Consider the following 12526-nt stretch of genomic DNA (forward strand, 5'->3'; position numbering starts at 1 on the left):
AAGAAATGAGCGGAAACTGGACATCCCAGCTGAGGCATCTGGTATTTCTGAATGCCAACCTGCACTCAAGACTTTTATCTAAAATGTCACAATGTTAAGACTTCGTCATTCGATTTGCTTTGATTTGTTTGCTGGAGATAGTTGTTCATTTAAAGCTGTTACTGTTTTTGTTCAGTAATAACAAAATGCATACAAATAATTATCATGTTTTATGAAAACAGTGAATGGAAAATTGCCTACCAACACAAAAAAAAGCATTCACTATCGCGAAATCAGGATAAAATAGAAGGCTCAGAGTGAAACTAAATGAAGGGAGCTGTTTGGGAGCCATAAGAGCTGGCTCTTCTAAGGGAGCCCAGCCTAAGGAGCTGAATCTTTAAAAAGAGCTGGACCTACCATTCCCAGCACACAGTAATATCTAACCAAGGACACATGCACTACAGCAAACACCATGCATAATATATGAAAGCAGTAAAACATTCAACTGACTGATGGAGAATCACATTTGTATTTTTAAAACACAAATTCTCACAGTGAACACTCAAACAACTCAGACCCTGCCATAATGCAGCATGATTTTCTTTTTGAGCAGAAATGAGCACATACACTCACATACACGGTCATGTGTTCTTACCCTGCGAGACTGGATCTCTTTGACGTATAAAGGCAATAAGAATTCCGACACTCCCTCCAGTCTGACTCCTTCCTTGGTCACCCGCAGATTCCCCATACCATCCTAAAAAAGGTGTGAGCCAGAGACAGGAAGCCAGTGGTTATTCAGAGAATAATGTAAAAACAATTGAGTGAAAACAATAAAAATGCATTTTCATACATGGCTGGAGGGGCAACATGTATTTTGGGAAAAAAATCTTACAAATAACACTTGACAGGCATTAGTACACATTATCATCAAACATGTATAGCTAGATTTAAAGTCAGCGCTGTAGGTATGCTGTGTCCTACGCTAGTAGTCTACACCATAGCCTGACATGCACCTCCCCCATAATGTGATTCAGAGTCAGGCTGCAACAGTCAGTGTTGCCTGATTGGGCAGTTTCACGCCCAATTGGGGCTGTTTTTAATTTTATTTTGCAGGCAAAAATAGAGTTGGTGAGTGAACATTACTTGGGCTGGTTTGAGATCATTTTGGTGGATTTTCTTATTACTCTAATGTGAGTTTAAAACAAAACAAATGTGCATTTACTCTTCCCAAGACAGTGTGTGAATGTGCCTCGCTGGTGCCGCTTTGATTTCTAAGCTTTGACTGCATTATTTTTTTATGACAGGATACAGTAGTGTAACCGATCTAGGTGGTCAAAGTACAAATCAAAATATATAGATGATATTTTGGGTGGTTTTGCATGCATTTTGGAGGTTTTTGTGCAGTAAATCATCAGCTGTCTGGCAACACTGGCAACAGCTGCATTTTCTCGTCCTCGACCAGCCCACCACAGAAAATATACACTTATACAGCCTCCTACAAACCATGTGCCAAGATGTCTTCTCTCTTATGCGTGTTGCCGTGATTTCAGTAAAATGCTGTTTTACATTTATACGCTCCAACTCCAGCACATAAGCATGAATGCTTACACTGGCACTGCCCGCTATGCCATACGCACTGCAGATTTATTGCGGAAGCCAAGCTCAAAACTAAACTACTGAGGCTCTGGGAAAGCGGGTGACCTCACAGCTTGACTTAGTATGGCACAGTTAAAGCAAACTGACACACAATAATAATAAACTCAGAAATGTTCAGTACTACTTGGAATTTAAACCAAGGAAAATTAGAAAAAAACAAAGTCGCAACTACACCCACTGGAGTATCTACCCGTCAAATGTAAATTAACTTCAGAAAAGTTCAAAAAACATTTTACATTCCAGAAACTCCACAATTCATATCGCCATCAATCCCATTTACTTTAGTTTGCTATCAACACAAATGTCAGAATTTTAGACATTTACACTTTTTAATTAAGATGTTTTCAAAGCTGTTAAGGATCTCCAGATACCCAGTACTTAATTAACATTGGTGAGCAGTGTAATATTGATATGAAAATAACACCCACAGTTAGAACCTTTTTCACAGAGGACATTTAAACTATCCAATTTAGTCAACGTCAACAAGTATCCTACAATATCCAACTAAATCTCTAAACACAAACCATGGACACTTCAATTCAATTCAATTTTATTCATATAGCATCAATAACAATACAAGGTGTCTCAAGATGCTTTACAAAACCCAGCCTGACAGCTCCAAAACAAGTATTAAGGGCACAGTGGCAAGGAAAACTCCTTTTTAATATGAAGAAACCTTGAGCAAAACCCAGCTCATACGCAGGGGCACATTCGCTTCAGACAGCTGGGTAGACACAGAAAAAGATAGAGAAAGGGACACACCTGTTAACATGCAATACAGCAGTAGCATACACATGTATGAGTAGCAATAGAGACGGAATTAGAAAAGAAATTAGAGGATACGGGCTCGGTGCGGGACAGAAAGTAGAGGACAGGTGCTCAGTGCATCATCCCCCAGCAGCCTCGGCCTATAGCAGCATCACTAAGGGATGGTTCAGTATCACTTTAGCCACCTCTAACTATAAGCTTTACCAAAAAGGAAAGTCTTAAGCCTACCCTTAAAAGTAGAGAGGGTGCCCCCCCAACCCAACCCAAACTTTGAGCTGGTTCCTCAGGAGAGGGGGCTTACAGCTGAAGGCTCTACCTCCTATTCTACTTTTTGAAACTCTAAGAACCACAAGAAAGCTTGCAATTTGAGATCGAAGTGATCTGTTGGGATGATATGGTACTATGAGGTCTTTAAGATATGATGGAGCTAGGCCTTTAAGGGCCTGTAGTGCCCGTCATACATTTATACTGCCAAAGCCTCATGAGAGCTGTAGTTTTTTTATGCTAACAAAATACTTCTTTTATCTTTGCCAAAACAACAAAGCGCTGAAATTGTAGATAACCATTTAGCTTACAATACAGACAGAAAACCCCAGCAACACATTTTCAGCTTGTCAGAAAGACAGATGAAAGAAACCCCTGCCGAGGAAACCCGTGGAGTTATAGGCGCGTGGAACGGAGGTGGGGGAAGGCTCTCTGTGGGGAGCCTCATCGAACAAAGGCCATTGCACTGAAATCACAAAGGACGTGTTTAAGGTAAAACTCGTACCTATATCAGACTGATATAAAGCTTCGACAGGCTTGAACTGAAACACTATTTCATTATGTTTCCAACCTTTAATTTCACTTTCTTTCAGTTTCTTTGAACTATGACTAATAAACTTTAATAATAACATGATTGGAGTGTTGGATACACAAAATTGCACACCACTGCTTGGACCAAGAACTATACACAGACGATTTTGATTAGCGTGACCTGACTGGTGCCACAGGAAGCCATTTTCTTTATTGACTCCTCTAAGACATTGAGGGTTTTATTAAACTATCTCACCATCGTCGAGGTAATAAGTTCAAAGTATCAGTATTTTACAATTAAATAAAAAACTAAGAAAAACAAAGTCCCAAAAATCACCTTCACCATTGTGATGTTATGTTAAGCATTTTTTTTTTAGGTTGTTTGCTTTTTATCACAGCAACATTGCTGACGAGCTGGCTGGCTCTGTGAGATAAATAAAGAAGGCTTTGTGCCGGTGTGTGTTCGGTTATGTAGCATTTCACAGATTCTACACTACTCAAAAGATTGTTGGATCAGACTTATATGGTAAGATTAAACTCCTTTCAAATACCCATGCGGGGTATTAGGATAGTGGGGGCTCTTACAGAGAAAAGAGGCAGCTACTGTACCATATCAAATGGCTGCTTAGCAGAGTGACACTGGAGACAGCACAGAAGTATAACAGCGGCTATAATCGTGGGCCTTGTAAGGCCTTTTTTTGGGGGGGGGGCTTCTGAGTACTAGGTGTACTAGTAGTAGGTGTCATGGCCACCAGACTATGATTGAGAGCCTCTAGATTATGCAAGTTGATCAAGGTCTAATCACACACAAAACAGGTCTACAAAAAGGAATACTAATAAAGAAACAAAGTTTAACAAAAAAATTTGAGAACTAACTAACTCTCAAAGTCTCAAACTTTCAAAAGCTGTGAAAAGTGTGTGCGTGCTTTAACGTTTCACGCATACTGTATTGAACCTACTCTGTCTTCAATTGTGTCACTCAGTGCCAGCAGCAAATGAGTCTTGCTTCCCCGGCTCTCTGCTTTCTTTTCATGTTCACAAACATTGATGAAACTGTCCATGAAGATAGGAATTCTGTTCCGAGTGCTGCCGCGAATTGTCATAATTGTTAGGTGTCACAAACCAATAGAGCTTTTCAAACTGGAAATGTGCTCGCTGAATGAGAGAGACTCCGAGGGGGAGATATTGGGAGGATAAGACAGTGAGGAGGCAGGAGAGGCAATGGGAAAGGGCAGATTGAGACATTCAGAGCTCAGAAAATGTCACACAAAAGACACAATGCTAAAAGTCTAAAAACGTGTAAAAACTGTGATGGCAGTACAGTCAGAGTGTCTGATTTATGAAGCTTTATTTATGCGGCATGACAAAAAAGACCAAAAGTCTATGGCAGAATCAGAACTATCAAGAGCAACAAGAGGTCTTGCAACAGATTGAGGCATGAGCCCCGCAGAGCCCTGATCTCAACATCATGGAGTTGGATTTCACCGACGAGAGAGAACAATGAGGCAGCCTTCTCCAGGGTGCTCAGACAACTCTTACTCTCAAACACCTGGAAAAAAAGCATGTGCCGTTCCTTCCGGAATTACCCCAGAAGTACAGAGACCAAACGAGAAAACTGCCCCTGTTGCCAGTGGGGGCTATATGGTTAGCATTTATGGTGCATGTATGGCATGCTGTGGAGTTGCTGGAGGACAGTAGATCACTCCCTTTCACTGGAGGATGCTTTTCTTTAGTGTTTTCCTTTTGTGTTCCATTTTTTTATTATGTTATTATTATATTTTGTGTTGTTGATTGTTAATTTCTGATCCAGTTTTGGTTTCTTCAACATACTACATACTCTAAGGAATGTTTATGGAAGCCAAGCAATGGTTTGAGTTTGATTTTCTTTTCAGGGTAGCAGCATCCTACCAGTGTTTAGCATTGATCCATTATACATCTTTAATAGATTTCATCATGTCAGAGCTCGGCAACCTGGAAATTCTCATATGTGACTTGACAACAGAACAACGTCATACATACAGTATTGCTCTATATGTAATCTGCGCGCACACTTGGAATGTGTTGGATCAATAAGTTAAACCAGCCAGAGGTTTTCGGTGTTGTTGTTACATCTATAGTCATTACACTGAATATACAGTGAAGCATGGAGCTTATTCAATAAACAATGATGCTACGGACCTAGGGGATAAAACCCCCCCCCCCCCCCCCCCCCCCCCCCCCACACACACACACACACACAAACACCCACAGTATGAACACACCTTCAAATATGGAAAACACAGATAGAACGCACACACTGGGGAACAATGGCACACACACACACACACACACACACAGCTCAATTTGAGCAAAGTCCTGCAATGCCTCTCTAATCCCTCCTCTCTGCCTCTCGCACTCACTCGCTCGCTCGCTCCGTCTCTCAACTCCAAAAACATGAAGACAATCATGTTAAAATTAATCAGATGCTTTTATTCCCCCTCACTGGTCCACTGTCCAAGCCTCATTTGATTGAACACGACAGCTCTCCCTCTTTCTCTGTATCTTTCACGTGGCTTATCTCTTTGTTTAATTTTCAGTGCAGTATGCATTATTGGCATGAACGGTACATCAACAATGTTGCCAAGGCCAAGAAGACAATGAGGATTCATCAACAAACAAAGGCAAGTAAGTACGCCCATTCCTCCCCCCGTCATTGTTTATATCTCTCACTCTCCCTGAATTGGATTGTCAGAGCTTTGCTTCCTCTCCATCTGTCCTGTCGTTCCTTTCTCAACGTGAAATGAGTTTTGGAAAACAGTTCACAGGTTGCGATGCACCTAATGGAGGGTCTGAATTCTTCTCAAATGAACTGTGATAATCATGTGGGAAGAAAGATTCACAGTATTTGGAGCGGCACAAGAGGTGGCAAGGAACCTTTTGATAATTCATAATTAAATGTTACAAACTGAGTCCAGTGCAGCCACCTGGACTTCATCACTGTGAGCAGAGAAAATCAATACAGCATGAAAGTCATTCTGTATCTATTTTTTATTGGTGCCAGCCTGCAAATGTGCTATCTGTACTCATTTATCGTAGGTAAGAAGCCAGTCGGCTCTTTCACGCAACAGTCTAAACAGCAACATATGCTGAAACGTGTTTTAAGCTGCTGCTTTTTTTAATTACACATATGTTAATAATAGCAGGCCCCTTTTAATTTCCGATCTCCCTTCTTTATTAGATTTTTAATTGGTTTTCAGTGAAAGCACAGGCCTTTATAGTGTTTTTACATTTGTCTGTGCTTCTGAGATCTTTCAAATATTGATTTTTACTCCACTCCATCTCTATCCTGGATTTTCCCATTTAAATGTCAGCAGATGTTTTATTTTGCTAAGCTTACGTGAGACTGTTTTACTCTTTTTGTGAAGTACTGCAGCCCAGCAGGCTGCTGATAAGTCCACATTCACCCAGTAGTGAGTAGTCCAGATATTTCAGCAAAAATATCCGATGCTGCATTTACAGATTTGCACTAAATGGCTGCTGCGTTTTAACATTAATGATAATACTGTCAGCTAACAAATTTAGAAATGATCACAAGAAATTATCAAAGACTGTTATATTAAGATAAGATAATCCTTTATTTATCCCACTGTGGGGATTAGCTTCCTCAGTATTGCTAAATATACTTTATATTTTTCATCTGATGTTCAAAATGACCAGAAATAAGATTCCAGTTACAATTAGTTAACCTTTGAATTAAGATTTTAGAAATGTTCTCTGAAGCAGCGGTACAGAAAGGTCTATTAGATACTGGCAAACTGGCAGTTTCATGCTCAGCGTTTAATTATTGAATTTTTAGGTGGTTCAACCTCAACTCATTTAACTCAAATGACATTCCTTTTATATGGAAGTCTGTTTTTGTACGGTCACTGCTAAAAGCTAGTGACTACATATTCTTTTATCCTATTGATCATATTCTATTTGCATATTTTCTATTTGATATCTTGGACCTTTTAGAAGCAGCAGAGAAATATTAATTCTCTATTCGGCGTCACTGAGCAACAACTGATATATGACAATAATCCTGTAGTTATTTTAGGCCCATATACTTATTTATATGGTGCATATACTGTACGTAAGTTATGTTGTTGTACACAAGACAACAAGCATTGGTTTCTGCCTTTCTCTGTGCGCCCCAGGGATTTTTTTTTTTTTTACGTTTTTTTATATACTGTCCAGGACAAGGTGTATTTTTATGTGCATCACATATCATTTTAATTACTTATGTGTTGCTACTGAAACTTAGCCTCTCTCTAATCTCTGTCACATGTTTAACATTTTGTAACAAGCTCATAATAGCGCTTTTAAATTTCCAACATAATCTGCTGTAATTTATAACTGAACATGATTCCACATAAAATACCTCAGATTATGTACAGTACATTATCTTTCTTTTCGACTTATAATTGAGATTTGAAAAAAAAAATCCAAATACAAAAATCATATTGATGAGACATGCTGCTTTTCACATACTGGTGAAAATGTGACACACCTGTTTGGCACAACTGAATACATACATACCAAAGAGCAACATCAAAATAGCAGTCCAATCAGCCAGTTTAACAACAATAACAACAACTAATCAGAGAGCAACACTCTGCTAGATTGCACTGGTATTTGTTTTTTGTCTTTCAACAAAAAGTCCGCAATACCTAGCACAACGGAAATTACTACAGAAAATGTCGGTCCCATCGTCACTACACACTGTAGTGCCTGTCATACATAATTCAGGTACATGAGTATGTGAATGTATGTGTTAACATAATGCTAAGCTGCATCTCTATGTGTTGTTGTTATTTTATATTGCAGGTACAGGTATTACTTGAGGTATTTTTTTAAAAAAATAAGAAACTTTGGCATAACTGAGTATGCATTGTATGTTTTTATGTAAAAACAAATCTGAACAGAAGTCTAGTAACAAAACAGGTATTACTGACACTCCAGACCAATAACTTATCTTAGCACAACAACTTCCTTAGTTATTGATCAGTTATGATAGCTATGGCTCCCCGACGTTTCAGATTTTCAGAATATTTTTCTAAGTCTGTAACAAGAAATTCAAGTTTCAACTGCCAGTATTGCACACCATATTAATCCATCCATGTCAGGAGTATCACAAGGTAGATTAATTCCGATTCTGGTTCTTCTTCTGCACTTTGTTTAGTGCATACACAGTCAGAGCTATGCTTTCATTTATACAGTTTTACTACACTACATTCATTTACATCTGCACAAAGAAATACTCTTGTTATGAAAAAGTTAGTATGGACCATGTCCCCATTTCAACTTGTCTCATTCCATACCGAACAGAAAAGAGCCTGAGGGAGGATTTTGGAATCAATACACCCTCAAATACAAAAGACTTCAGGGTTAAGTTCAGACAGATTAATACTTTCAAGTAAGAGAAAGAAAGAGAGAGCGGTGAAAGGTAAATAGACAGTACTAGAGTTACGACCACGAAGGAAAACACTTGAAGACAGATCACATGCAAACACACACATTTTCTAGGCACTACATTAGCGGGGGTTTGGAATAATGAATAGTGTCTTCTTGTGAAATCGGAACACTCATAAATAACAGGTTGCCTGGTTGCAATGGCATTGCTTTCAGTGATAGAAAACGCCACGCTGTTAATCTAAAACAAGCAGCCATGAAAGCATAACAGGCTCTTCACATGGTAGAATGAATTGAAGTAAGGAGGACAGAGCACAGAAAGGCTTTTAGTTAAAAATATAAATAAAACACAGTAGTGGAAAAAGTATTCTGGGGAACATCTATAAATCTACAAAAAACAAAAACAGTATGATGGGTGATTTAGCTACATTGTGTGTAGCTAAATCACATCTAGACAGAATCCACAGGATAATGCCCACAGAAATAAAGAAAAGAGTTTGTGTGTGTACAAGGTCAACACAGTGTGCGAGTTTGTGAACGTCCTCTTCGATGTAGTAGTTGCAGAGATAATGATGGATTCTCTCATCAGGGCGAGGTTAACTGGCAAACTGTCCCATTAGGTGAAAGCATACCATATGCAAGGTTATACACACAGGACACCCGCACCAATCACACACCAAAGCACAGACATTTTTATCACCGTGACTTCCAGGTGTCCACACGTGCACACGCGGACGCGCACATGTCCCTGCGGTGATGGATAGTCCGGGAAAGCATTTTGCAGGCACTTCTAATATTCAGGACTGTTGTAATTTTTCACACAACCTTTTATGTCAGCCTCCAGACCCAGACAGACAGAGAGAGAAGGAGAGCGAAAGAGACAAAGAGAGAGACAGAGAGAGACAGAGAGAGAGAGAGAATCACTCTTGACTAAAATAAATAAAATAGCTGAAGGGATGCACAAATTAGGAATCCCTAGAAATGCTTTAGTCACCCTTTGGCTTTGTGACCACTGGGAGATGGCGTTGGAAGGCTTTACAATGGCTTTATATAGCTTAGCTGTGACTTTTTCCTAAAGTTAGTGACTTTGATCTAGCACTTTTAATGTTTAAGTATACACAATGTCTACAGACAATTAGTTATTAAGGTTTTGTCAAAGACTTGGCTTTGTTTCTGATTCCCTCTGGTTAAATATTTAGTATTGTTTATCTTCTCCCATATGCTGTGTTGATTTGGTGCTTGCTGCCGTGTGCCGTTAACGCAAACTCAGCACTTTCTCCATCTGTTTCACATTAAAGCGCTTTGAGGAGTTCAGGGGGTAAACTTCTACTTTCCTACATAGTCATTTTTTTTTTCATTTTTTTTTTAACAGGACAGTTTTAGTTATTATGAGCAATTTATTCTAAAGCTGAAAACAAAAATGTTTTGAATTTATTCCAATGAGAGCCAAGCCACTGTTAAAGTGATACAGTATGAATGGATTTAATGCATGAACAGCACATTTATTACACTAGTGTATTTCTGTCCCCTTCCGTGTTAAGTTGACAGTCCAGTTCTGTATTCAATCTGTTGAATGCAGGGAAATTGTCAACGCTCACATGATTATGGCCAGGCGACCGGGCTAGAGCATCTTCTAAACAGCAGCGCCTGTGTGGTTCTCACGGTCGGCAGTGGAGATTTCTGAGCCGTGGCAGTTCCACTTCGCTGTGTACGGGACTTAAAGGATTTGCTGCTAATGTCCTGGTTTCAGATACCACAGGGAACCTCCTGAGGTCTTTCAGAGTTTGTGTCTTGGTAGGTCGACGCGGTTGTGGTAACACGTGAAGGACTAACAACATATTAGCCATAATGTTTTGGCTTCCAAGTCTAGCCAGGTTTTATATTTTCTGTGAGATATGTTAGAAAGTTTAACTTGGTATGATTCTGTTCAAATCTCAGTGAGTATACGTAAAGTAAATGAATATGATATCACTCATCACAGAAATTATAGCAGAAAATGCACACGATTAATTAAAAGTAATTTGTTAAATGATTCAGGCACTGCCTTAGAATTGTGCTGCAGCTCTCACAGCATCTAATCACTGAACTGAGTCGGGCTATAAACCACTATTCAGTACAACATTTGTGCTCTTCTTAGGCGCAGTGCCTCAGGCTTTGTGTTCTGTTTGTCAGGCAAAATGCGTGTGATAAAAAAAAGAAACCTTGACCTAATAGAAGTATGATGTCCTACAGCTTTACTGTATATTTTATACTTGGGCTGTAGTTAACTGAATGTTACATAACAGCTTCTTCCACCCACACAGGACATGGACAAGCATTATAACCCAAAGCATCAGATCAATATCCTGTGTTGAAACAGATTCTTCTGACTATGTTGAATGGCTTTCTGTTGTCAAACCACATTCATGCATAATTCAGTAAAAACAACTTTAGCTAAAAATACGTGTGACTAAATTATGGCATATGAGTTCATAAGATACATATTTTATGAGACAAAGGGCCTTATGTATGTTGTATGTTTCTGAAAGCGTTAATCCGACTGCTGTGAACACCAAGAAGGGCTTGAACAGATTGTTTTTGTGCTGTCTCCTTTTGTTAGTGAACTTTCCATGACGGTGATGTAGCTGCAGGGGAAGAGACTACATGATTTGTCAGCTACAGTATCACAGGAGGATAGATATTAACCTTTCAAAAGAGCTGGGCCGCGTTCAACACGGCCGTACGTGGACGGACAGCCCTTAATGTCCACAAACGGCAGCGCTCTTCATCCTGGATCACCTCTGCCTGACAAATGACAGCAAAGACTCTCCTGCTGCTCCGCTTGCTCCAGACAAAACCACTCACCCACACAAGCTCCGCACACAGTCGCAAAAGGGACGCGTTGACAAGTGCAGTTAACATCACCTCGCTTCCACCCACTTCACCTCCACAGCCTGTGAGAAAGTCTGAGTGACAAATGACAGCAAAGGTCTTCTGCCTCCCCGCACTTGTGTTTGTTGGCTTGCTGTCAACCTGCTCCCGCTTTGAGTAAAAAATAAAAAACATCTAAAATGTATTTGGAAGCAGCAGTTAGACGCAAGCTTAACACCTTCACTTAAAAAACTTTAACACTTTCTGGTGACTTTCAAGGTTGTATTCTTCAAATGACTTCCATTATACTGCCCTTCAGAAACCCATCTTTTCCCAGCTTGCTACCCAAAGCTGGTGCCGCTCACACATTGAAGTCACGGTGAGAAAAATGAAGTCTTCTTCTCTCAATAGAAAACATGGTCTACTTGAATCTGCAGCCTTTATTAATGGGCCTTTCAGTGAGCTCTTTTTCATTATTCATGTAACAAACATTTCAGTGTCAGTTAGCAGGTAATCTACATGAGAAATAATAACAAAAAAAACTATATGAACAATCCTACACACTCCCAATGCATTGTTGACTCACAATAAATCATTATTATCAGTATGTTGTTAAGTCTTTGCAGGCGAAGCAAAAAAGAGTTTGGGAATTCTCCCCTTACGTGATCTTTGAGCGAAGAGAACAGTGTTCATGACTCGGTCTTAGGAAACAGTGAGTGACAGGTTCTCTGTCAGAATCACTGTATGCTCGCTTCAGCGCTTCTTCTTCAGCCCCTCTGAGCTGCAAAATCATGCTCCAGGACACAATCGGAAATAGACGGAAACGCTGATGTCGGAAGGAGAAACAAAACTCCGCAAGTGACGGATCAAACTCCTGCTCTGTCCTCCATACTGCAGTTACTCTGTGAGTTCAATTTACATTTGAACAGTCAGGGTCATGGGCTGAGAGTGACGTCAGAATGAAAGGATCACTTTGTATTGTATTACCAGAAATGACCTAATATTTTTAAAAGCTTCTCGAGTGTATTGAATCCTGACAGACACT

At 39.7% G+C, this 12526-nt stretch overlaps 1 protein-coding gene across 1 annotated transcript in view; it reads right to left on the reverse strand.

The window, feature by feature from the left end:
* LOC311496769 (zeta-sarcoglycan-like) overlaps nt 1-12526 on the reverse strand; it is a gene marked incomplete at its 5' end in the record, with an annotated part of 338082 nt that overhangs the window by 116297 nt on the left and 209259 nt on the right. The window contains one exon of the mRNA XM_084556747.1: nt 635-736. Coding sequence (XP_084412873.1) covers nt 635-736 — 102 coding nt within the window. The remainder of the gene's footprint in view (nt 1-634; nt 737-12526) is intronic.

This window comes from Chelon labrosus, assembly GCF_963514085.1.
Source record: "Chelon labrosus genome assembly, chromosome: 2".
Classification (NCBI taxonomy): Eukaryota; Metazoa; Chordata; class Actinopteri; order Mugiliformes; family Mugilidae; genus Chelon; species Chelon labrosus.